The 21,783-nt window shown below is 49.4% G+C and overlaps 3 protein-coding genes across 3 annotated transcripts; 1 reads left to right on the forward strand and 2 right to left on the reverse strand.

The window, feature by feature from the left end:
• Positions 1-1,041: 1,041 nt before the first annotated feature.
• Pdw03_2080 (Equisetin synthetase, putative) lies at positions 1,042-13,108 on the reverse strand (the record flags this gene model as incomplete). Its single annotated transcript, XM_066100075.1, has 6 exons — positions 1,042-4,007; positions 4,075-7,188; positions 7,265-12,052; positions 12,121-12,326; positions 12,407-12,659; positions 12,724-13,108. 6 exons carry the CDS (start codon positions 13,106-13,108, stop codon positions 1,042-1,044), a joined length of 11,712 nt encoding a protein of 3,903 aa, XP_065957802.1.
• Positions 13,109-15,044: 1,936 nt separating this feature from the next.
• Positions 15,045-17,654, reverse strand: Pdw03_2081 (fungal-specific transcription factor domain protein; the record flags this gene model as incomplete). Its single annotated transcript, XM_014680690.2, has 6 exons — positions 15,045-15,074; positions 15,203-15,354; positions 15,451-16,741; positions 16,883-17,338; positions 17,486-17,507; positions 17,599-17,654. 6 exons carry the CDS (start codon positions 17,652-17,654, stop codon positions 15,045-15,047), a joined length of 2,007 nt encoding a protein of 668 aa, XP_014536176.2.
• Positions 17,655-18,345: 691 nt separating this feature from the next.
• Positions 18,346-20,064, forward strand: Pdw03_2082 (Major facilitator superfamily domain, general substrate transporter; the record flags this gene model as incomplete). Its single annotated transcript, XM_014680689.1, has 3 exons — positions 18,346-19,044; positions 19,109-19,186; positions 19,249-20,064. 3 exons carry the CDS (start codon positions 18,346-18,348, stop codon positions 20,062-20,064), a joined length of 1,593 nt encoding a protein of 530 aa, XP_014536175.1.
• Positions 20,065-21,783: the final 1,719 nt, after the last annotated feature.

Below are 21,783 nucleotides of genomic sequence, written 5' to 3' on the forward strand. Positions count from 1 at the left end.
ACGGTAGAAGTCCAAAACTACGACAATCAGTTCTTGACACTGTTTAAACCGGGACCGGTCTCTGTAACCATGGCCCCGAGAAAGGTGAGATAATGAAGGTGTTAGGGAAAGTTACTGCCTTGCGGGTTGTCCTGTAGGAAAGGAGGCCGGGAAAACTGTGAGCGCCGATCCAGGCCGGCAGAACCTCAAACGTAATCAACGACTTTACTTGGAAGTTATATTGAGTTGAGTGACTGAAGGATTGGATTTTGTTGAAGGGTTTTGACTAGACTTGATTGGAAACTAATCAGAGGGATATTTTTTGAGATGCTGACATCCTACATTATCGCTCTGGAGATATTCGCGTAGAAAATTGACACCTTAGGCCTCACAAAGCGGTGACCACTGTAGAGCACACGACATACGCCCACTTTCCATCTTCCATCGCTTTGATTTGCTATTCCCCGTCTGATAAGCGGGACGAGGGGGGTCGGACTATCTGGTTTGAGGTCTCTTCTACGATGTTCTACGAAATAGTCCAGGGCTTAGAGGGTTTGGAGGGTTTTGGAAGACGCTGTGTAACCACCTTCTCATCACCTTGGGCCATTCTGCTCCCATCAAGAGTTTTTCATTATCGACCCAAGCTCACGTTGGCACTGGACCTTGACGAGCTGTTTTCCGTTATTTCCACTCACGACTAGACCTATACCGAAATTGGCTCCGACTTGGGTATGGATCATCCGTTAAATGAAACTGACAACGAACTACAACATACAAACACGAGTTAAAAAAAAGGAATTTATTTTTTACCGGCGTATGTTGTACTCCGTAGTCATCTTGAGAATAAGGATCAAATTGGACTGGAGAGTATATACACAGATCCAGAAAATTTAGCACAAAACAGACCGACCAAGAAACAGTGCAAGCAATTGAACAGCGTCAGCTTGTTTGAAGCCAAAAAAAAAATAAAAAAATAAATTACGGGACGCCCGACACCCGTAATATCAAAGTAAGAAGTCTTGAGGTACGTATGGACCGACTGTAGATTCCCAATCTTCTGGATCATCTCTTTGATACCGCTCTCCTTCCATCAGAATCAGTGACAACTAATTCCTGTGCGGTGATAAACCACTCAAAAAGCCCTGCACGCTTTGCCTGGCCAACCCAGTGCAATGCTGGGACAGCTGGAAGACTCCAGATAGCCTTGTTCTCCTTCCGTTGGAAAAGCTCCTCCGCGTATGCTGCTGTGACATCAGTCCGGAGAACCGCAGTGCCAGGATAGTCAAGGGTACACATAGCATGACCCGAATTGTCATCCTGGGTGACAGCAGTAGCTACAGCGACGGCCACATCATCAAGTGGGGCGACGTCGAAAGTGCCACCAAGCCTGGCAAAGTCTGGCCGAACACCGAGACGAGGCGAAATTTCGAGATAGGCGCGAACCAGGGCATGTTCTATCTCGTTGAGTTCAGGCGAAATGACATGATTGCCATCCATAACAGTCTTGGTAGGTCGATGTGCCGTCACCTGGAGGCCGAGATGATGTGCTGCGCTGGCGAGGTATCGCTCAGCTACCCACTTTGAAGAGACATAGCCATGAGCAGGATCCGGTCGAGGCAAGTCACATCTATCATCTGTCTGATAATCTGCCACGGCACCTGAGCTCAGAACATGCAATTTGGCACCTGTGCGAAGAGCCAACCTTGCAAGTGCCTTGGTGCTGGTAACATTGACAGGCTTGAGAGCATCATATCCATCCCAGAAGTTGCGGTCAGCAGCAATGTGTAAGATCACATCAAGCTCTGCCAGCTCAGGAGTTTCATCTGCGGGGAGAGATGGGAGCTCAGTTGATAGGATTTGGATTTTGCCCCAGAGATTAGAGAACAGGCCGGACGATTCCCGCCCCTCGATTGGTCGTGCCAAAATAATGATCTGCGTAACACGCTCATTTGCCTCCAAGTGAGGAATCAATTGCTTGCCCAGAGATCCGGTGGCACCTGTAACGAGTATGCGGAGTCCAGTAACACTCTTTTTCAAACCCCTTGCTTGTTGTCCTATCGCGGGAATCCCGTCTGATAAGTCCAGCGCAATCTCCTTATCCCAATCGAGGGAAGCGCCCTCATTCTCAAGAAGTGTAGCCATGCCTCCAAGTTCGGGAGTGCTCATGAGCTTGCTCAGACGTGGTGCACCACCAAATGCATCCTTGATAGTAGCCTGCAACTTGACCAGGAGCAAAGAGTTACCACCGACGCGGAAGAAATTAGATTGAGAGGATAGCGCTTCTGAGGCCAATGAGTGTACCGGAAGAACAGAAGCCCACAGGTCAGCGAGGCGACGCTCATTTGAAGTCCAGTCCTGCTGCAGCTCCGGTTGATTGGCGATAGAAGATTTTACCTCTGGTAGGGCAAGTGCTTGAACGGCCTTTCGGTCAACTTTACCGTGGGCAGTAAGAGGCACTTCACTGACAGGCACAATGATGGCTGGCACCATGTATTGAGGAAGACTGCTGTTCAAGCGAGTACGCAGCTGCCCAATGATTTTGGCAACCTGTGCCTCACTGTTCTCGTGGCTGTTCTGAATAACCACATGCGCACTGAGAATATCATCGTGGTCTTCTTCTCCAGTTCTTAGTGTAACCACAGCGAGGGCCAATGCGCCTCCAGCTTCCTTAATGATGACTGCCTCAATTTCGGCAAGCTCGATACGGAAGCCCCGTACCTTCACTTGGGCATCACCGGCGACGCGACCCTCGACCGCGAGTAGACCACGGGCATCGAGCCGGCCATAATCTCCGGTGAGATACATACGACCCCAGCCACTGCAGTGCTTATCATGCGGCGCAAAGGGGTCTGCGATAAATTGCTTTGCCGTAGCCTCCGGCCGGTTGAGATACTCGTTCAGGCCAACACCAGCACCGCCAATGACTATCTCTCCCGGAACGCCAACAGGAACTGGCTGCAACTCCCCATCGAGGACATACACAGCGTAATTAGGCAGGACCCGACCTGGAACTGGAACGGTCAAGTGGGGGTCGTTGACATCAGCCACACCTTTCATTGTGGACACAGATGCTTCAGTAGGGCCGTAAGTTGTATAAAAGCGCAAGTTGGGGAGTACTTTGCTCAACTCACGGAATGAGTCAACGAGACTTGGAGGGGATCGTTCACCACCGAACCAAGCAGAAGTCCAGGAAGTGCAGCGGCGGAGACCGTCCGAGGCAAAGCGAAACCACATGTTGTACTCAGAAGGCGTTGCTACTGTGAATGTCACATTGTGCTCAGCCATGAGGCGCGTCAGCTCTGTTGGGTCACCACGGGCATCGGCCGGGGCAACCAGGAGACAACCGCCAGTAGTAATTGCAGAAGCAATCTGCTTTAGCGAGCCATCAGAAGTCAAGGCAAATTGCTGAAGCACAACTCGGCCAAGGTTGGTGATGTCCCACTCGCGAACAAAGCCCTCGACCATGGCGCGGAAACTGGCATGCTTCACAACGATGCCCTTCGGCTCGCCAGTTGAACCACTGGTAAAGATGATATATGCCGGACGATTGCTCTGGGCTACTGTGACAGTTCTTCCTTTCTTGATCTCAGCGGCAAGAGGTAGGTCAGATACATTGATAATAGCAACAGTGCTCTCCGAGTCAACACCAATCTCTTGGAGGCGCTCACTGGTATTTTTGTCAACCAGGATGCAAGATGGCCGTGTTGCATTCACATAGCAATTCAGGCGCGAGGTGGAAACCTTTAGATCCAAAGGCAGGTATATAGCACCAACACGAAGAATAGCAACGAGAGAGGAAATCCAATCAGCAGATGGCGTCTGGAAAACGCCAACGATGGACTGTTCAGTGGATTGATCTGGAATTCTCTCTCGGAGAGCGCGTGCGATGCTCTCAACTTGTTCATCGAGAGCTGCATATGTCAGAGCACGACCGAAACCATCCTTGACAGCCAGATTGTCAGGAAATTGGGCAATGACCTCATCGATACGATGTGCGACAGTGGGCCACTGCAGTGGCAGGTCAGAACCTAGAACCGAGAAAGTAAACAAGAGTTCAGCGAAGGCAGGGCTTAAACTATTTAGAGGTAGACATACCCTTTCCAAGTTCCAACGCGGTCTTGACATCGGTCATATCCCATTTTTCCAACTTTTCAACCTTCGTTTTCTCACCACCTTGCTTCACAACCTCCTTCAGAACGTTGACATAGCTCCGCATGAGCAGATCTGTGGCTTCCTTGCTGTACAATGCCTCTTGTGTATGGATGGCCAGCAACGCACTCTCTCGATCCTCAACAATCTCAAGTGCGATGTCATATGCACCTCTTGCTGGATGCCACTTATGCTCACTTACTTTGCACCCAGCCCAAGGCATTTCCGCTTGCTCTCTCGTAAAGAGTTTGTAGTCCATGAAGATCTGGCACACGGGGGGATATGCATTAGATCGCGGCACAGCTAGCTCATCCAGAAGCAAATCGAAAGGCAGTCCAGAGTGCTCGAGAGTCGCATAAACATTGTTACGGGTATCTTCGATCGCTTGCCCGAAAGTACAACCACCAGAGTTGCGGTCAAATAGAACCGGCAGCACGTTGAGGAAGTTACCGATACTGCCCATGAATTTGCCGTCGATTCGATTGGCATCGGCAATGCCAATGATCAATTTCTCTGTAGTCTCTGTAGGCAACAGGCGGAAGAGAAGTGCTTGCAGTGCCGCTAGATACGCGTGGAATGAAGTAGATCTGTGACTGCGCGCAAGGCTCTTCAAGCGTGCTGTAGTCTGAGAATCGAGACGGACGCGGGTCACAGTGCTGTTGTAACTTTCTAGCGGATGACGGATCTGAGAGCGGGCAAAAGAAAGCAGTTCGACCGGGCGCGAGAGGTCAATGGATTTTAGGGCTTGACGGTAGTACATGATGGCTGGCTGGAATTTACCGGCCTCATAGGCGAGTAGCTGCTGCTGACCAAAATCACGGGCTTGCGAGCCAGCAGCCAGGGGAACTAGCGGGATTCCGGAGCCGTTGTAGACTCGATTTATATCAAGCATCAGCACGTTCATGCTAAATCCATCCATCGAGATGTGATGTGTTCCCATGAGCAAGTAGTGCACAGTATCGGAAAGCGAGAGCAGGCGTAGTCGCAGCTGCTTCCAGTCGCCAAGGTCCCACTTTTGTTCACGCATCGCATCCAGCTCTTCTAACGCCTGAGCTTCGGAATCAATTTGAATTGCCTCCAGATGCACGAGGGACTTAGACATGATTCCTTGCATAGGGGTCTTGGTATCGTCATTTGACCAAAAGAAGCGCGTACGCAGTGCTTCATGCCTATCAGCCACGGTTTCAACGGCCCTGGCAAGCTCGCCAGTACGAATGGTGCCATTGAGTTTAAATGAATAGGCAATGTTAAATGTTGTAGGGTTGTCAATGTAGTGATGGAGGAACCAGAAGCGCTTTTGCCCAAAGGTCATCGGCTCAACAATCTCGGTAGAACATCCGAGAACTGCCTTCCGTTTTGAATTTTCAAGCTGCTGCATCGGTGCAACATCCGAAAGTTCTTTTTGCTTAAAGGCATCCGAAAGATCAAGAGGCTTATTGAGAGGCGTCTCTGGGGGTGTGTCAGCTGAAGATTGCGGCGTTGGTATGCCGCGTGGGCTTGCCGACCCCTCTGAACTGGTTGCCGTCTCCACAACGACATTGATAGGAGGAGATGCGGGAACAACTGCAGCAGAAGTAGCGGCGGCAGAAGCCAGGATAGCTGGTGTACGACCTGGTGAAGCATCCCCTACGGTGCCCAATTTCTCGAGGTCGAGGAGGCCTGAAGGAACATTTTTGGTCACCTCACCAATCAAGGATTCAACCGTCGATGCAGGTCCCAGGATTTTGAGCACTGGAAGGTCGACATCGAATTCCTGTAAGAACCAGGTGCGAGCATCAACGGCCATGATGGAGTCGACACCTTGCTCCACGAGCGAAACCTTCTCGTTCATACTTTCGCCTTGAGGGATCATTAGAATACGCTTCAATCGATCAATCACAGCTTCACGAATAATCGCCTGTGCTTCATCTTGGGACTTGGCAGTCATCAAACGAGCTCTAGGATGCCCAGCTTTGCCAGCATTGCCACGAGCACCTTGTCGACCACCATCAGCAGCATCGTGTAGCAGAAGATGACTGAAACATGGATTGCTGAGTAGTGTCGCACCCTCGCGGAAGGGGGATACACCAGTGCAGACCTCTGAACCATCTTTCTCGCCAGGGCGTCCAGCAAGAACAGTCTCTGCAAAAAGACTGAGGAAATCTTGCTCCGAAACATTGCGATACCCAATGCGAGTAAAGTGATCCTTGTCCAGGTGGTTAGCGTGCTCAAAGTAACCCAAGCCCTGGATTGAGCTGATAGCCATGTCGGAGCCAGCAACTCCACGAACGTCACGGCGATGAGCTGCCAGAGCAGCCATGAACTGATTAGCCATTATGTACGCGGACTGACCTGTGTTTCCGACAACGTTGGCCAAAGAAGTAAATAGAATGAAGAAATCGAGCGGCGTATCGTAGAAAAATTCGTCTAGAACGACAGAACCTTCAATTTTGGGCGGCGCTGTCCGCTGGAGAGACTCAAATTTCATATCATCGAACAACGCATCATCCATCAACATGGCTCCATTAGCAACACCAATGATGGGCGGCAGCTCATTTCGGATCTCGTTATGGGCTATGCGCACAGACTCCCGGCTAGTGACGTCCATGGACACCGTTTTAATGATCGCCCCTTGGGTTGCACACGAATCAATGAAGCTCTGGCTCACTTTGGGTCGTCGACTAGTAAGAACAACATTTTGAGCTCCATGAGCTACCATCCAAGAACATAGTGACTGTCCTAGCTCACCCGTCAGACCAACGAGCAAGTAGGTTCCATCGGCTCGAAATATAGGCCCATGGTCAATCGGCCGCACTAAAGCTTGCACTGTCGAAGAACTCCAATCAATAAGAGTGAATGTATCAGTTGAAACAGGGAAGCCAGTTGTGTCCTGCAATGGTAGAGTTGGGACCTCTTCGCGAGCAAAGGACGCGGGCAGTCGCGCTCGGTTAGTTACTGCCCTCCAGGAAGCCTTGAACGCTTGACCAACATAGTCTACATCATGCTCATTTGCATCCGGAGAAAACCCAGATTTTGTACGCAGGAAATTAGTTGAAGTAAACCGTACTTCCAAGTTGGAATCTACAAGCCCAAAAGTAACAGAGTGGTAAGCAAACGTGCGGCGATGATTTGAGCAGAAAGGAAGATCGTTACATACCCTTTCCAAGACCCAAAGCACGGCCCATCAGACCAGAATCAAATTCTCCAGCGTCAGATGAGAAGTCAATGAGCAGGGACACATCGCGTGGTAAGAGAGCCTGTACTTGACGAGCAGGGAGCCTTTCATGAATGAAGAGAAATGGCGATCGATGGTTGGAGGCTGTTTTTTTCTTCAATGATGTTGTAAAGACAGCGCGAATACCTTCTCTAGCCGCCTCAATGTCCAAAGCATCTTTGAGACGCGGGCTTGCTTCGTGTAAAACAACACTACCAAAGTGTGGCGCACTGGCGATGATTGTTTGTGCAAGAATGTTTGAAGCAACATCGACAAGCGAGCTATTTATATTGCTGTCTTTTGCAGACAAGCGCACCGTCCATTCAACAGGCACACATGCGCGGGACTCAACAGCCACATCGGAGATTGCGGCAAAACGTTGTCCTGACGAAATTTCGGTGCCAACAAGCAAATGAAAATAGCCAGCGTCTCGAATTTTAATGGCCTGCAGAAGCGAACTTTCGACCCGAAGAGTTACGGTCTTGCCATATAGCCGAGACGGCACCACAACACGCAGCGGGGATACTATGGCAAGCTCAAAAGCATTCCCATCAACGGTTGGCTCTAGTATTACCATCTTCTCGCGGAGATCAACTTGACTTGACACTACACGGCGGTAAGTGTTGTACCGGTTGTTGGCGTCTATGTCCGGGAGTAGTCGTGGAATCAACAGGCGACCGTTAACATAATGATTCTCGGGCTCAATGGACCAGAGGAGGTTGTAATTCTGTTCTTTCTTGAACCGCGCCCCGAGTTCGAGGCGCACAAGGGCTTCCGCAAGAATATGGGGCGTCGCTGTCGTGGCCGCATCGAAATCGAGCAGCTGCAGTGTCATTGCCGGATACTCATGGCGAAGAACACGGGCTAAACCGAGAACAATGGACGAGTAAGGACGCCCGGCTCTGGCCTCGTATGTCACCCACAGAATACTGCTACCATGTCTGCAGACACTTCTGAGAGCGTCAATTTTGGCTTCAGTACGGGTCTCAAGGAACTGCTCATCCAATTCCGTCAGCGACAAAACAGAGCTCCCAGAATCGAGGCCTCGTTTATTTAGTTCCTCGAGCGATTTGATCCGAGTAACGGCAGCATATCGCGACCTCAGTAAATCACAGACATTCTGGCTAAGCTGGGCGATCGCCGCCGTCCTCCCGCCGACGACAACCAGGTGAGTTATGTTTTGTGTCGGACTGATCAAGGGAGTACGCAAGCAATTGATGCGATCATCAACAGCTTGACTGACAAAGACGGTGAACCATTGTGGCTTGCTGGGGTTGAAGAAAGGAGTGTGCGTGTCGATACCGCTAAATCCGTGCCTGCGGAGCAACGCGTCCCACCGCGACAGGGATAGTGCGCTGCGGCGGCTTGGGCTGGGTCCCTCGGGTAGCCCACCCAAAATGGTACCCAAGCTCAGGGAGTCGTTGGTGTTGATTTCAAGAATAACCAAGTAGCCGCCGGGTCTTAGTAGCTTTCTTACATTGGCTAGTCTCTCATCGAGGTCCTCGACAGCATACAAACTGTTCGATGCCAGCACAACATCATAGCGCTCTTCATCTAGCCCCTGTTCTGCAGCAGGCTGGCGGGGATCGTATGTCACAAGCGACAAGCGGTCACCGAACCCACGGAGACGCTCTTGTGCCTCTTCAAGAGCCTTAGGTGAAATTTCTGTGTATGTGTAATTTGAGAAAGAGTCACCTAGGGAGGAGAGGATTGATGCAGTCGAGCCAGCGCCGGACCCGCCCCCAATCTCCAGAATGTGGCCTCGTGGGAAACGATACGTGATCTGGGCCACCACGCGCGCGTACCAAGTATTCGCACTCTCTTGTCCCTGGTTTGATGTAAGATTTCGGTAGAACTGATTCAGCAACCCGTCTTTAACGAGGTTCTCCCTGACGCTTCCACCGCTACGGATTTGCTCAGCCAAGTGATCACCAGCTGCATCTAGCAGACGCATATAGTTGTGGCCATAGTGCTTTGAAAGAAGTGAACGGACAAAGGCCGGGGAATCTTTCAACGCCTCACTCGGTATTTGAGGATGCCGCCCCTGCGACACAGATTCCACGGCGCGACGAGCGAAGTCCAACAAGACCTGGAAGTGGGCCGGAGCGTCCGACCTTTCCGATTCAGTAATGACCTCCTCCAATTTGCGAAGATAAAAGAACGCCACACGCTCGGATGCGAACAGCATATCGTCGTTCTCTGTAATAGCATTAACTATACCCGAGGTCGCATCGGGAGCTTCCGAGCGATAATGATAGCGTGTGTATATCACGGCGTCATCGCGAGGTGTGGGTGCAGCAAATGGCTGCATCTCAATCGATTCAAACTGCACAAATGGGTGCACTTGGGATGAGCCGCCAGAGAAGATATCAATGTCGACTGTCATATGACCTTCGGGAGCCGGACGGGACGATGTCTGGTATTGTAGGACACGATCATGATTATCCGCAAAAAACCACGGATTGATGACAACGGAGCGAATGGACGTCGGCACGCAGAGGGTAAAGAGACGATTGTCATGTGGGTGGCTATAGGCTGCAAACCCAGTCTGGATGGCCGAGTCGAGCCAGCCCGGATGGACTAGGAGCTTGTCTTCCCAAGCACCACCTGACTCATCCTCTATATCACCAATAGCCCAGCTCATTTTGCGTTTTATTGATCGTACGCCTGTGAATGGGGAGCTGTAGTTGTATCCAAGCTTGACGAACTGGGAATAGAGACGCTCGGCTTCCGCATCCACCAGATTGATCTCGTCACGGCGAGCTGGAGGAAGCATGTCAATTTCTGGCTCATGAATGCTAACCGTAACTATAGAACTGAAGTTCAAGACAAGCGGGTTTGCGCTATCAAATGGTAAACCAGAGTGACAAGAGATGCGAGCCGAGAGTTCGTCACTGGTAGATCGAACCACACGGAGAGTTATCTTAGTCTCCACGCCGGTATTTTCATCATCAAATGAGAGAGCGCGGCCGATAACGACATTTTCAAGCCTTATAAGTCCCAGTTTGCGATCTCCGGCGGCAGCAGCGACAGCTTCCACAGCCAAAGAGATATAACCCATAGCCGGGAAAACACTCTGACCTTGCAAGGCGTGGCCTTGAAGCCAATTATTCTCAGACAAGCGCAGGACATTCCGCCAAGAGATCTCTTCATCTGTCTCAGTTTCCACTAGACGTCGTCCCAAAAGAGGATGTGGCAACGAGTGCAAATTGCGATGGCCGCCAGAGACTCTAGTGAGAGAGTAGAAAGAGCGCGAGTGATCGAAAGGATACGTAGGCAGATTTGTCAAAATATGATTTTCCGGGGATCCAACTCCAGATATGAGCTTTTCGAAGCCATTGAAGTCAACTGAAGAGGCACCAAGATGCAACCACAAGTAGCCAAGTGCCGAGGCAAGTTCATCAACGTCGCTTTTGTTACGGGCTAGCAGACCCACGTACGGAATTTTATGACTAGTGGACTGTTGGATCGTGTCAAGGGCAGGTCCCTTCAGTGCCGGGTGGGGACCGAACTCGATGGCCATATCAAAAGGTCCGCTTTCCCCAACAACTTTCGATACAGCTGGCTCGAATAGAACTGCGCTTGTCATGTTATCAACCCAGTACTGTGATTGTTCAACATCCTCTTTGGTCATGACATGGCCGCCTTCAACAACACTAGAGAACCATGTTGTACCATTGCCCTCGTCAACACTGTAACCGGCTCTAGCCAGACCCGCAAGGTAGGGCTTCGCGCACGGCAACATGTGGGTTGAGTGATAGGCGGTGTCAACCCGCAATCGACGCGCAAATTTACCTTCATCCTGGAAAATGGCAACTGCCTCCTCAATGACTTCTTCATCACCAGAAAGCGTGATGCTGGATGAGGAATTACGCGCTGCAACCTGGATTCGGCCAACGAAGTCGTCCAACTCGCAGAACTCTTGTGCATCCTCATATGAGGTGCCAACCGCCATCATGGCACCTGGTCCTCCAGCCTGCGCCAGTTTGGCATAGAGACCCCGATAATAAGCAACACGGATAGCATTAGAGGCTGACAGAAAGCCTGCAGCATACGCTGCACCAATTTCACCAGATGAGTGACCGACAACGGCGCACAGATCAATTCCTGCTGCTCGAAGTAAATCAACGAGCACAATTTGGACAGCAGTGCACAATGGCTGAGCGAGAGCTGCCTCAGCCAGCCGAGAAGACTTCGAGTTAGCGAGGAGCTGCGAGTACAGTGTCCAGTCGGGCCGATCTCTATCCGGTAGAGTGGCAAGGGCTCGTTGAAGCTCCGCAATGCGTTGTGAAACAAATGGTGACAATTCAAGTAGCTGTGCACCCATGCGAGGCCACTGAGCGCCTTGCCCTGTGAAGATACCAAGAACTTTGGGTCTTATGACGTCGTAGTAGCGAGTGGCGAAGCCACCATCTGTGTTGTTGGTATCGTCGGCCAGCAAACCATCGATCTTCTTGATTGCGTCCTCAACATTGGTGGACACGATGGGCTTACGGTAAGGAAGCGTTGACCATCGTGTCTGCAGGGTGTGTGTTAAATCCCGAATGTTGGTGCTTGGATTTTTCTGAAGGTAAGCTCGAAGATTTTCAAGCATAGCCCGCAAAGTAGATTTTGAGGCGGCCGAGATCGTGAGTGGAGTAAATGCTGGCACCACGGCCAAGGAAGAGTTGATGACAGGATCCTTCTTGGGAGGATACTCGAGAATGGCGTGAGCATTAGTGCCCCCAAACCCTAGTGCAAAGTTGATTAGCTCTCGAAATAACCGACGAAGCCATTTTCGATGGTGATAATTGACTTACCAAAGCTGTTCACGCTGGTTCGACGTGGCTGGCCGGGTAATGTGGCTGGCCAAGGCACGGCTGACGTTGGGATTTGAAGATGTTCAAAGAATGGGGCAACGCGATCGCTGAGCTTTTTAAAGTGAAGATTTGGGGGAATAAAGCCGTGCTGCATAGCCAGAGCCGATCCAATAAGACTAGCAAGGCCAGCAGAACCTTCCGTATGTCTACAGAGCAAAGAAAACGAGATGATTAGTCTGTATAACGACAGCAGAAAAGGATTTCGCATGCAATAGATAACACGTACCCAATGACAGTCTTGATAGAGCCAAAGTATAGCTTTTCGGCTGTTTGACCATCTCCAAAAAATGATCGTGAGATGGCTTCGGCTTCCTGTGGGTCACCTGCAGGAGTTCCAGTACCATGTGCGTGGAAAAACTGGGGTCGGTCTTTGGGATCGTTGATATCGAGCCCAGCACGAGCATACGTATCCTGAATCAATTCTGTCTGGGCGATGTTACTAGGCATTGTCATGCCAGCAGTCTTACCATCCTGGTTCACTGAAAGGATGATCAATTAGTCTTGGCAATGTGATTGAAATCAGACAAAAGAAAGCCACCTCACCAGCCGTCTCTCGAATGATGCATTCGATGTTATCACCATCCCTCAACGCAGCACTAAGTGGCTTCAGCACTACAGAAGCAATGCCCTCACCCCGAGCATACCCATCTGCTGCGGCATCCCACATCTTGCTGCTCCCAGTAGGCGATAACATATGAAGATTGCTCTCCGCAATGAACATACCAGGAGCAATTATCAGATTGGCTCCTGCGGCGATTGCAATCGGGCACTCGCTATTTCGCAGGGCTGTTACAGCCTGATGGACCGCAACAAGCGACGATGAACAGGCCGTGTCGATGGTCATACTGGGCCCATGCCAGTCGAAGAAGTATGATACACGGTTGGAAATGATCGCACGACTCTGGCCAGTCGCAGCGTATGTCTGCATCAGATCCCAGTCGCGGTTAACAAGCTGGTTCCAGTCATCACACATCATGCCGACATAGACAGCTGTTTTTGAGCCTTTCAATGCTTCAATTGTTTGACCACCAGCACACCTATAACGTATCAGATAAAACAGCTCGTCTTCTATAGTGGAGGAGTAAACTTACAGCGAATCATATACAGTTTCCATGACCAAGCGCTGCTGTGGATCAATAGCCTCGGCTTCCGCCGGTTGGATATTGAAAAACCCATTGTCGAAGCGAGTCACATCTTCTTCGATGAAATATGCCTTGGTGGCATCTGAAGCTCCGTGCTGTGATCCGTTGGCATGATAAAACCCAGTTGTGTCATAACGGTCCGTAGGTATACGCTTGGATAAATCACGCGGTGACTTGATCAGTTCCCAGAGCTTTGAGGGAGAATCACATCCTCCTGGAAAGCGACATGCCATACCAATTACGGCAATCGGCTCCTTTTCCGAGAGTAGCATTTTGGGATATAGTGGATGGGTGCTAATGGAGCGATGATAGAAGGACACGCGATATTAGATGCGAGTTTCGAAGATTGTCCTGTATTTGGTCACAATAAACGAAAACATTAAACACGACGAATACAAGCAAAAAAAAAAGATGTTGAAAACCCCCAGCGAGGTAAGTAGCCGTTTAAGCCTTGACAGAAAGGAAGTAAGCTCACGTGTAAGAGCCCTGGAACGAGCGTTGCTTATTCCGACCAGATCGTCGTGTTTCACATTTGCCATCGAGCCACCAAATCTATCGGCGAGATCAACTGAATACGAGCAGTAGGACTTCCGAACATCGACGTAGCTCTAGTGGGTCCGGTTTGTGCCAACGTCTTTCAAACGTGGAAGACAAGTCCACTGGGCAGATACTAGCGTGGCCCCCAACTTGGAGACCCGATAAAAACCGACTTTTTGCGAGTGCTTAGCAACTAGCCTCTTTTTTTTGGGGCAAAAACTACGGACCTTCGTAAACGAGGCTTCGCTGCCTATGTGGAACAATTCATCAATCGAAGTTCAATTAACTTGTTGCAGTCTAATTGCGTAAGACTATGCAGGCGCTTAATCCAACTGAAGCAAGAATTCGAAGTCAAACGCCGAGTTAGTATCTCACACTGTAGAGTATCTCAGGAGTATGCCTACGCTGATTGTAAAGAGGGTGGAATCAGCTCATTTGGTAAACCCACAAACCGACACATTAAATATAAAATGAAAGGGCATTCCCTATGTTCCATGTCTCATTTCTCACTCTCTTCTATCCGCCTCTAAACCCTCTCCTACCTCAGTTCCAATTGATGGTGAAGATTTCGTAGCCAGTTGGGTAGACTTATCGACGTGTGGCTGCGATTCTCGTTCTACAGCATATTTTGTCGTCATAAAATAAAACCCGTTGCCTTCCACACCTAGGTCCATAGCCGCAAGGCCTAGAGGTTCGTTATCGTCGTCGTCCTACTTGAGTCCCACATGTTGAAACTGCTGGATGAGGCCTGTTCGTTGTACAAAGTTGACCACATGGCAGGTGGCGTACAGGTGAGAGAAGTTATTGCCATAATCCATCCCATTGATCCCCACTACACACAGCTGCTGCCTCGGCTTTGTGCGCGGAATGACATATTGCAGGCACTGCACTCATAGTCACTAGCTCGTAGGGGATCTGTGATAGAATCCATAGGGTTATCTTTAATAGTTGAATTGGTAGTAAAAATTTAAGAGTGGTCTACTATATACTTCGACCGGGTTTAAGTAGTTGCGCCTTTTCTCATGTCCCAACAACTAACCAGTCCCATCCAAAACTAAAGTAGAAATGCTATCGTATCCTATTGCAAGATTTGTTTTTTTTTTTTTACCTACAGGATTCCATAGTTGAATAGTACAGTGTATTCAAGGTTGCTTTAGCGCTCTGCTGTCAATTTTTTAATTCGCGTCATTTGGACTCGTAGGTTCGCCCTTGTCCCTGGAGATAGATTGCAGTTAGGCTCATTCACGTTTTATGTTCGATCTTCCATAGTCAACACAGTTTGGGTCCATAGTTAATTCATGATTTGGGAATGAAGATCAATTAATGACTTAATGGAAACTAACATTCATCCACTGATCAAACTCCGTCGTGTTTGTGAGCAACAAATCTGCCATAGAGACAACTGCCGTAGTTGAAGACGACATGAGACCGTCCGAGTACCGAAAATCCACGCTGTTAGGAAAGGTGGGCATAGATGAAAAGTTTACAATGGAATCTAAAGGAAAGAAGTGGTCAGTTTCGAATTCAATTTATCGGGAAGGGGGGAGGAAAGAAATGGGAAATCCTCTGAAAGTTATCGATTTCGGTTTACCTTCGTACGGTTCCCACGCAGGCTGATCCAGGGACATCATATCCCTAGATACAGGAAATGGAGAAACCGAGTTAGGAGTAGCGACTGGGGTCTGATCGTTTTCTTGTCCGTCCATCCCCAGAAGCGGATGCAAGAGCTGAACCACTCGCCGTGCCCCGGGAGAGATAGCACTCAAACGTAGCCAGAGAGGATAAACGTTCTGCAGCAGATCATTTATGCTGTTATCCGTCTGTTCACCTAAGGATACGTCTGGATGTGTCCTTGTCAACTGAACATAGTAGCAGAGAATACTAATGCCCAGTAGAAAAACAGCATTCAGTCGTGATGACGTGAACATCCATCGCACGGGGTATAAAAGTCCATCTTTTTGAGTTTCCTCATCAACGATCTGCTGGAATTCGAGGATTCTCATGGCGGATTTTATGCAGGCCTTTCGTGAATATTCGAATTGTGCTGGATTGTAATAAGAAGGCGTAAGATACTTCCGATGAAGCCAAACAGTCACACGCTGTATTGCAAGCTGAAGTAGCACTCTGTGCATGACGATCTGTGGTAAAACCATAAATGATTGACTAAGAGGCTGCCAACGGAAAATGGGTGATAGCGACGCTTCGGCTTCCTGCAATTTCCGGTCGAGATCTATGATCTCCGCATATGGGTGCTCTCGTGTGTCGTTGACAAGATCACTGACTAGCCCGTTCATTTGGTCTATCCTGGTTCTTGCTAGACTGTACAAGACAGGTGTGACCTCGGTTTCGGGGCGCGATTCAGGTAGCTCAGTGGTGTTCTCGTCAAAATCAGTATCGAGCAGATTTCGAGGCTCGGCAGTATCATATTGTTGCAGCTTAAGGAGACGTGGCAGTGCCATCTGGCTAGATAATCGCAAGTCCATCTGCACTATCACAGCCCATACCCTTCGTCGCATCTCTCCAGCGAAAGGAGAGATACTGGAGAAGTTTTGGGGGTCTCGGTGATACCCTAGACTCAGAGCGAGCTGAACAAGCATCCCTTGTACCAACCACAGACCAATCTCTGAGTCTCTAGAAAGAAACAGCTCACTTGTTAGATAATTGATTAAAGTTTCCAGCACGTAATCTCCACCCCTCGTCCACTGACAGAGCACAAGGCAATGAATGACATTCTCTCGAAACATGTGCACGCGCACCGGTGTCTCCGGATCCTCAGAGCCCTCGATTGATTGTTGATACCGTGTTGAGAGGGACATGACACTGAACAAAAGGCCAATCCAAGCTATTGATACTGCATTTGGGTCTTTCCAGAAATTTTCATACTAGAGATCACGGGGAAAAAAAATCAATCGTCACGTTCGTAAGTGGTCACTCGGAGCAATTTAAGCAGGTAAATGACCGTGGGAGGGAAAAATAGGTTCTTGACATCTGTTTCAAAAGAACCGAGGGTAGATGGTCCGTACCTCTCTGAGAAAACGCCCGCTATGAAGGACTTCTGGAACAACACCCTGGGCGTTAAAGTACCGAGCGACCATCCGATCCACCGCAGGTTGAGCAGGAATGGCAGCTAGTAGATCGGCCTTTGTTGTCTGAACAGGCTCATAAAGAAGCCTGGGGCCAGGGCTCTCATGTAGCACATGATCATTCGCCGCCAACAACCTCGCCTCCTCCTCCTCTTCGTAATGATCCCTCAACTCCGAGATGCTGTCAAGAACGGCAGCCCAATGAAAGCTTCCAACATAGTTTGCACCATTTGAATGGAGGCGGATACTACCATGCTCCGAGGGTGCAGGGGACGTCGGATAGTCTCTGTTATGCGACAAGGATGCATGCCGCATAGCTGGCGCGACGTTGTCTTCGTCGACCGAGGCCAATGGGGTTGTTGTGGATAAACCCTGTGGCGATGTTCCTAGCGTACCCTGAAAGGAGTACGCCAGGTCAGTTGCTAAACCATCTGAATAGGCATTCTGTACTTGCGGAATATGCTGCTGTTGTGGGCTCTGCTGTTGCTGAGCTAGAGAGCGCACCATTGACTCGAGCTGCTGGATGCGGTCGCCGACGCTTACTTTGCTTTTATTGCGAGGTGCCCTGGATCGGTAAGAACATGTTGAACCAATTCCTCGTCCCAGACAAGTCTTGCATGGCAATTGACGATCACATCGAACTCTGCAAGACGAACGGACAGGTGAGAGGACTTTGGTCAGTTTCGATTTTCGCGACAACGAAGAATGGCATATTCAAACGGGGCGTAGAAAAAAAAAAGGGAAAAGTTTACTTGCGACTCCGGCAGAAGGTGCAAGATAGCAGTGGCTTCTCTCGACGGCGATCTCGTAATTGTGGCAGCGAGTCTGGTATAGAGGCCGCATCAGGTTGTGGTAGTATGGAAGGACCAATCTCCACCAATTCGGATGGCTCGAGGGCTGGAGGATCCATCGATGCCAAGATGGGGGCCTTTATTTTTTAACTTTGACGAATTGAAAGTGCATGAGGTTTAGAAAAAAAACCCCCAGTGAACCCCTGTGTAGGGAGTAAGGAGAAAAGCAATGGAGCGGAGGCGGAGCAATCCACGGAGGAAAATGATCGGAGCAATCGACGGAGCAGTGTGGGGCGTTCAACGGGAGCTCTGAGCTCTTTGTGGCGTTGGGTAAAGTGGAGCCCCATCAGTCCCCCGGAGACCGCAAATCAGAGAAACGGAGCAAACCCGGGGCATTGTACGATTTTATGGACCTAAAGGATCAAAAGGAATGCCCTTTTCATTTCGATCTTTCTTTTATTTATTACAGGCTGAGCACCACAGCAATTAAATCGAAAGTCAAAATACAGTGCAGCTGATCCTGTTCCTTCGCAACGACTAGACCACATTGAGATCGCCAGACTATCTCTCGTCAGATTACAACAGGCCAGAACTTCGGAAGCCCTACCGAGAATGCCTTCAAGCTCGGCCGAGACGGATCGAACTGCCTACAACCAGGAAACGAAGAGTACGACAGCCGCAGAATCTGGTTCTATCGAAGGGTTCCTGGGGCAAAAGGCCCCAACTACTGCGAGCAGTAGCTCTGAAAACCAGCACCCGTCGGATTTTGCGAAGGATATCGAGAAAGGATTTCCAGCAGGCAATGATGCCTCCACCGCAGATTCAAACCTCGTCGACTGGGATGGACCGGATGACCCTGCCAATCCACGGAACTGGTCCAAGGCATTCAAAATGGCCAACGTACTGCTGGTCAGTTTGTCCGTGTTGTATTGCAATCTTGCAACCACGATGTTCTCTCCGGGTGCCAAACTCATGCAAAGGGAGTTTGGCTTCAAGAGCGACACGGTTGAGATCCTGACAATCACCATCGCTTCCCTTGGCTTTGCGGTGGGTCAGTTCTTTGTGCCACCCCTCTCTGAAGTTTTTGGACGTGTGCCTGTTTATCGCGTGAGCTCAATATTCTATCTTGGATTTACTGCCGGTTGTGCACGAAGTACCCATGTCGCAGAGTTCCTAGTCTTCCGCCTGTGTACTGGCCTTTCTGCTGCGTCCTACATGTCAACGGGAGGCGGTACTGTCGCAGACTTACTGCCAAAGGAGGAGAGAGGGGTAGCAATGGCTCTATTCACTGCGGGGCCACTTCTTGGGCCGGTATGTTTTTCATTCGACAACGTTAGAAAAAGGCTTGGAATCAAGAGACTAACACGACTACCAGGTTCTTGGCCCTATTGTTGGAGGATTTGTGACCGAGAATCTGAGCTGGAGGTGGACATTTTACATCATTCTCATGCTTGTAAGTCATGCCACTCCCTCGTCCAGCTTTTCCTTTACAAATATTAATCCATGAGCTACTAGGCCGGCGCCATCACGGTTGCCTCGTTCCTATTTATGAAGGAGACAAGCGCCGTCACCATTCTCAAGGGAAAAGCTGCCCGCTTGCGCAAAGAGACAGGGAATCCAAATTTGCGTGCAAAGGGGGACAAGCAAACCCCAATTAGTCATCTTATTGCTCATGCTGTGACTCGTCCAGCCACTTTCCTGGTCCACTCACCTGTTCTGTTCCTAATCTCTCTTTACATTGCGTTCAATTTTGGTGTAACCATGCTGTTGTTTGCGACCTTTCCACTCGTCTTTGAAACCTACTATGGCTGGAGCGTTGGTGTCTCCGGCTTGGCCTATATCGGTGTCGGCATCGGTTGTGCCGTTGGTGTATTGATTTTTGCCAATCTTAGTGACCGCTTGCTACATGCTGAAGGTGGAAATTTCCAGGCCGAGCGACGTCTGATCTTGATGATGTGGGTCTCCCCTCTTTTTCCCATCGGCCTGTTTCTGTATGGGTGGACAGTCCAGTACCGAGTGCAATGGGTTGTTCCCATCATTGGAACGGCTATCTGTGGACCTGGCGCCGTGGTCATCAGTTCCTCTGCACAAACATATATCATTGATATCTTTGGGCCTCAGACAGCCGCCTCCGCCATGGGTGCCCTCACAATTCTTCGTAACTTGACAGGAGCATTCCTGCCTCTTGCCGCTCCTTCGCTCTATGCTCATCTAGATATGGGCTGGGGAAACAGCTTGCTCGCATTCATTACGATTGGTTTCATCCCCATCCCATTCTTGTTTTACTGGAAGGGAGAGTGGCTGCGTGAGAAGTTTCCAGTCAAGGTCTAAAGAGGTGATCCGGTGTTATTTTTCCCTTCATTCCCTGTGAAGGTTTCTTCACTACCCCTTCCTAGTCACTTCCAAGTTTGATTCTCTGATTCCTCCAAATCTTGTACCGTCCGCGCCTTTACTATCTTTTAATTGTTTTCTTTACAACCTCTTTCTCTTTTCCATTTACCTTGCCTTTTCAAGGCACAGCCTTTTTTCATCCCTTGTTGCTGTGATCCCCTGCTATCCCGTGTTGCGTGGACTGGATACTTGATTCTGTAAAATAGAATTTTTCATTAACAATTCAATACGATCACCTCAAGTCTTCCCGCTTGCACAATTTAGATCTTATAATGAGGTTGGTGAGCCATTAAATCAGGACTGGCACGATCTACAGACTATAAACCAGGGACTTTTAACAGCTACCAAAAATAAAAATTCTTCTAGAGAAATCCACGTCGTACGAGTATTTATGCTTTAGGTTCGGCACGGAGTGCTCCATTGCAGCCACGCTGCAGCGAGAACCAATCTTATTGGCCAGTAATACGAGAATTTAATATACGAATCCTTGGCCTTGATGTACCCCCCGAGGCAAAAGTTATCGTCTTACAGCGGTTATTTATTTATTTATAACAACCGTCGGTCGTAAGGGATCTTTTCCCTTTCTTTCAGGGAGCCAGTTTATCCACCTGCTCAATGCGGGACGTTTACGGGACGTAATGACTGGAGATGCATGTTTCACATCAGCGCTGAATCATGCGGTTAATGTACAAGTTCATCGCTATATTTTTTGATTCCGAACTATTAGAGATGGATAAGATTATCCACGAGTCCACTTGGCAGGCAGAAAAAGCTTCGCGATGACCAAGAAGCAAGTGGAGAGATCCAGAAGCGTAGTTAGCCGAGGCCTCAACACTTAAGCGTAAGAAATAATTCCGAGTTAAAAGTGGGACACCCAAATAAACAATTGATGATTGTCGTGCTGAGGGGTTCAAATTTGAGAAGCTTGGTCAGTTGGATTAAAAATACGAAGTATCTGACCAAGAATTACAGACCCGGGGCGTCTGTCAATCTGTCAATTTTCTTCTATTTTGGGGCTCCAATGCAAGTAAGATCAACTAGAGCAAAGCAGTGCAACAATCAAAAAAAGGCTTAATGATTAACAAGCATTTTACGAACTTATACCATGTATTGGCCGGGATCATCGCTCGTCAAAAGGGTGCTTCGGGGGCCGCGACGTCAGCAGAGCTTTCTGATGAACGCCAATATTTCCGCACGTCATATCAGAGTGCTGTTGAGTCGGTCACAGTTATCGTGCTCGTTGTCTGCAAGGAGCTTGAGCAGAGAGAATCGATGTCGAGACACGTAGACAGTGACCAGGCACATTCTTCACTGAGTGGGTGTTGAACGAAATACAGCGTACTTTTCCACTAGACCATAACAAAAACTAAGGTTCCTGTTTATGGCCTAGGGAGGCCGTATTTGAGGTTTGACAGTGGGTCAACGGATCCTAATTTAACCAGCGGAGCTGACAATGCAAGATGGATCGCCAGCTTAGGCAATGATCATTTCCATCAATGGAGTGTCCTCTGTTTCTAGTCTTTATAGCCTCTGACGCCCAGAGCAACCCGATTGGTCTATATTTATAGAAATATGAGTCCATGCTTACAAGATTCTGCGAAAAACACTCAGGCCGTTTCCGAGGGACAGTTGTGGAAAGATAACGCGATCATCGTTGAG

This window comes from Penicillium digitatum, chromosome 5 (assembly GCF_016767815.1).
Source record: "Penicillium digitatum chromosome 5, complete sequence".
NCBI classification, from domain to species: Eukaryota; Fungi; Ascomycota; class Eurotiomycetes; order Eurotiales; family Aspergillaceae; genus Penicillium; species Penicillium digitatum.